Source organism: Drosophila virilis, chromosome 5, assembly GCF_030788295.1.
Source record: "Drosophila virilis strain 15010-1051.87 chromosome 5, Dvir_AGI_RSII-ME, whole genome shotgun sequence".
Classification (NCBI taxonomy): Eukaryota; Metazoa; Arthropoda; class Insecta; order Diptera; family Drosophilidae; genus Drosophila; species Drosophila virilis.
Window position 1 is genome coordinate 16,034,559 of NC_091547.1, and position 4,582 is coordinate 16,039,140.

At 38.9% G+C, this 4,582-nt stretch overlaps 1 protein-coding gene and 1 long non-coding RNA gene across 2 annotated transcripts; one reads left to right on the forward strand and one right to left on the reverse strand.

Annotated features, from left to right (window-relative positions):
- Positions 1-1,039: 1,039 nt before the first annotated feature.
- On the forward strand, positions 1,040-2,432 carry LOC6626884 (antichymotrypsin-2). Its single transcript, XM_002049685.4, has 3 exons — positions 1,040-1,119; positions 1,209-2,192; positions 2,260-2,432. Exons 1-3 carry the CDS (start codon positions 1,098-1,100, stop codon positions 2,376-2,378), a joined length of 1,125 nt encoding a protein of 374 aa, XP_002049721.2. The 5' UTR covers positions 1,040-1,097; the 3' UTR covers positions 2,379-2,432.
- Positions 1,202-4,294, reverse strand: LOC116651125 (uncharacterized). The gene is made up of 2 exons (XR_004304144.2): positions 4,194-4,294; positions 1,202-4,136 (listed from the first exon to the last, which is right to left on the reverse strand). It is a non-coding gene; the product is annotated as an uncharacterized lncRNA (long non-coding RNA).
- Positions 4,295-4,582: the final 288 nt, after the last annotated feature.

A 4,582-nucleotide genomic window follows, 5' to 3' on the forward strand; every position in this document is an offset into this window, starting at 1 on the left:
CACGTTTGCATACCTTTTTATAGCTGACTGACTTTGGCGTTTGTCTCTGACCCACAAACCGAGGAACATTTTGGGCTGGCAAGTGTGCGCAAGTCGTGTGTAAAACTTATGAGGTCCATGTGGCTGACATTGATTTGATGTGCCTCGAGACTCCCTTCACGATTTAATATGCATAAGTCTGTAACCAACACGATTACACTTCAGACAATGTTAATATGAAGAAACACATATTTTACTAAACATAATTCTACCAACTATAATAAAAAACGAATGTATAAATGAATACGGCACTTTTTATGTTTATTTGTGACAGTATTGTTGGGCCTACTCGGGTTGGCACATGCCAATCATTTTACAAGTCAGCTCTTTACAAGCGTAGCCACAAAGGAAACTTGCAATAACCTTGTCATCTCTCCCACTATAATACGTGGGTCCTTATCACTGCTCTATGCAGGCGCCAAGGGTCAAAGCTTAGGGGTTACGGAAGCTACCTTACCGCATACGAGCCCCGGGAATAAAGATGTTAACGGTTTTCAAGCTCTATGTTGACGCAAGCTTCAAGATTAAATCGAGTTTTAGCGTCATGGCATCAAAGTTTCTAAGAACTGCGATTGGAAAAATTAACTTCAAAAATGCTAAGCTGGCAGCCAAGCACATAAATGCATTTATTGAGAGTTCCACACTTCATAAATTTAGGGAAACGTTGAATACCGATGAACTCAGCAGTGTGACACAGTCATTCCTTATCCAAGGGTTCTACTTTAGTAGAACTTTTGCAATTTTTTTTTAATTTCAGATGTGTTTCACTTTTCGGAAAAGATTCTTTGGGCCAAGTTTTAAGTTTCGTTTTATATCTTTTCGTAAAAACTTTGTCAATACGTATTTCAGCGAATATGCTTTATATTTGTTATAAGTTTAGTATAATAGCTATTATAATATTTGTTAACGACAAACCAACACGTGAGACCTAGCTGGAACTTATTTGACGTATCACGAGACTCTTCATGCTTTAATGGGAATAAATCTAGAACTAACCAGGCTTATGTAAAGGAACTTTAACCTAGAACGAATTTGTAGAGCTATTGCACAGAATCAAAATGATTTTTCGCCTAGCCACACGTAAGTACCAAGGCAGCTGGACAGAATAACTGGGTGTTGTTAAAATATTAATCCCTTCTAACAATTCTTTTTCCATCGTGACTTTTTAGTGACTTTATGCACACTGGGACTGGCCCTGGCGGATCTTTTTACCAGCCAAGTGTTTTCAAGCCTTGCAACTAAGGACAATCGCGATAACCTCGTCATCTCTCCACCAACGATACGTGCATCCCTCGCTCTGCTCTATGCGGGCGCCGAGGGCCAAACTGCTTTGGAGCTAAAGGAAAGGTTGCGACTTCGTGGCCATCCGAAGGACGTTGCCTTGTCGGAATTTAAGCAACAGCCGTTGCGCATTCACACGTGGGATGTTAAGCTGTTCACGATCTATAAGCTCTATGTGGACGCAAAGTACGCCATTAAGTCAAGCTTCCAAAATTTGGCCATAACTTATCTCCAAGCATTAGCCGAGCACGTGAACTTTAGTCTTACCAAGCTAATAGCCCACCACATAAGTGTTTTTGTTGAGGTTAACACACTCCATAAGCTCAAGGATACGCTAAGTCCAGCTGAAATCAGCAGTATGACAAAATCGTTCCTTGTTCAAGGGTTCTACTTTAGTGGAAAGTTTGCAAAGCCCTTTCACCGATTTAAGGAATACAAGCCATTCTTCTTTGACCCTTTTCATAGCGTTTCTGTTGCAACCTATATCAAAGATGATAACTTGTTTTATGGAGAGGTACCTCTGCTAATGTCCAGGGCCATTGAAATACCATATAAGAATTCTAAACTAAGCCTGCTGATTATATTGCCATATGAGCGCACCTTTGATCTTAAAATGCAGGAGGAATTTCTTAAACATATTGACATTCGATTTCTAGACTCTCACTTCCAAAGCGTTGATGTGCGCGTTCAGATTCCACGCTTTAAGATCGAGTACGAAACTTACTTGAAAGACGCACTGGGCGACATAGGCATCAGCAGAATTTTTAATAATGGTGAATTATCTGACCTTAGCAGTACGCCCAACCTGAGAGTAACCAATATAAAGCACAGGGGTCTCTTTGAGTTAAATGATGATTGTGAAAATTGTATTGGTGAGTATTCTTATTATAATATTTTCAAATCATGTATTAAACTTTATAAACTCATTTTATAATTCAGAGCCCGCAGCTAATAACAGCGACATACGCCAATATTTCATTGCTGATCATCCATTTTTATTCGCTGTTAAAGACCAGACAAAGATTTATTTAGTTGGTCGTGTGTTGAAGCCTGTGTAAAGAGTAGTTAAATGTAAGCAACTAAAATATTTTGTAATAAAATATTGAAGCACACTTTCAATTCATATTTAACTAGGAAAGTGAGTATGGAATCATGGGTAACTATAAATAAATTCTATGGAAAACTTTAACCTTTCGCTTAGTTACCTTTTGCACATTTCAATAACATTTTTATTTTGTTCTTCGCTTTTTGCCACACACATTCTCATGTTTGAAAGTATTTCCCTTCAATGCAGTTGACATTTTTATTAAAAGCTTTAAGTCGTAACTGCAAGGCACATACACAAACTTACGCTCGCTCTCTCTCTCTCTCACACACACACACACACAGACATAAAGTTGCTGCGACAGAATTTTCCTGCAATGGCAACGGCTGCTGTCAACTTATTGGCTGTAAGGCACACATGCGTGAGCGTGGCTGTGTGTGTGTATGTGTGTGTAACTGTGTGTATGCTCCATCTGCTGTCTTATGCTACAAAGTAATATTGTCAAATATGAGTTAGGATACGAAATCAGCTTTAAGTTGCCGACATCGCCTGGAAAATCCTTTTGTTTGATGCTCTTAGTCATTGCTAACAATTTTCTTTTTTTCACTGCACTAGATTTTTGTCATTGCACACACACTGAGAAGGACGTTCAGGAAGAGAACTTACAGAGTTGCAATATTTTTTCGTTGTCGTGCTGACTTATGAGCTGAGAAGCAGCAGAAACAGGGGCATCATTTTTATAAGCTGCCAACGGGGAACATTTTTGCAGTGCGTGACATTTTATGAAAACTCACTTGATAAATGATTGAGAAAACGCACACAGGGGAAATGCATACAAATAAAATCCACAATGATATTTTAATGCGTCGCCCAAATTGGGTTGGAGCGCGTTCTAAAAGTGTCTACTAAGGCGTTGGCTTTGATAAATTAATCAACAAGAATGTCACGATTGCCCTTTATCCCAGAAGTTAGATATGAATTCAAGAATCAATCATAATGAGTCGACAGTTGTAGAAGGAACGTTTTGAATTCAAATTAAATTCGATCCAAGATAGACTTATAACACAATTTGTAGCCTTCTAGCTACACCATAAAGCCTAATAAATCGACGTTGTCAATTGCCATTATAATATATCAGGCCGAGACACACTGCGTATGCTTAATATTCATGCGTCACCATTCTGGCCAACTGTTTATCGGTTTGTTTGTTTTCAGTGTGTGCACGTGTGCGTTTATGTCATTCGCAATTCGCAATTGCCGAAATTTTCGCTTTCACACACATAATTCTCGTGTATAATTCCGTCGAATTTCTGACTGCAATTGCATTTGCATGCGCCCAAGCCGGAGCCTGTGCTTGTGACTATGCCTGTGCCTGTGCATGGCAGCCTACAGATTTCATTACATGCGCTGCAGAGCGTTTAAGGGGGCAGTGGGACAGCGAGGCATCTATTCTTCCATTCCTGCGATTCCTTTTCACCCGCAAGCCCCCACACCGGAATCCCTTGCACATGGCGCTTGTTCATTATGCGCATAAACATTTTGGCATCCGTTGCTGGCTGCGTTGATTTGGCGGCTGCTTTCGCATTGTCTTCGAACTGCCATGTGTTAGATATTTTTGGGGTATGCCTCCGACTCCCCACCCATTTGTGTTGTTTCTGTTGTTACCCGCATTTGTGTATTTGTCGGATGTGGCATGCCTGCCAGTTGCCATCGCCTGATAATGACGGCCATGGCGAGATTTTAATTTAAGTTTCAAAGTGCATTAGGGATGCTGCATTTAAATTTAGTTAAATGACAGAATATAAATTATTGAACAGAAATGCCTTACGCAATGTTTTCTTCTACAACGCTTGTCAATTGCTTTCAATACTTTTTTTCATTCGTCAAAAATAAATATGTTTAAATTTTAAAAATTTTAAAAGAAAATAACATTTGAATTTTACATAATATGACAAACCTTGGCATAACTCATAAATTAGTTTCCCTGGCCCACTTCAAATTACTAACATGCAATTGTACAAACAATTCATTTGCATGCTCGGAAAATTGAAAAGATTAAACATAATAACAACATAAACTGAATGACATTATAATAAAATGTTGTTACACTCCCACTGTGGCTGACAGCATAATCACAAAATAATTTGCATAAAATTATAAATGAATTTGCATGACCAAGCACGCGGATATGATTGACCGCATGCAAAAACAAATAAT

Excerpts from the sequence above, each read along its gene's own strand:
- LOC6626884 (XM_002049685.4), top strand. The coding sequence starts at position 1,098 with ATGATTTTTCGCCTAGCCACAC. Across the intron at positions 1,120-1,208 it reads GATTTTTCGCCTAGCCACAC|TGACTTTATGCACACTGGGA; the intron begins GTAAGTACCAAG and ends GTGACTTTTTAG. Across the intron at positions 2,193-2,259 it reads TGATTGTGAAAATTGTATTG|AGCCCGCAGCTAATAACAGC; the intron begins GTGAGTATTCTT and ends TTTATAATTCAG.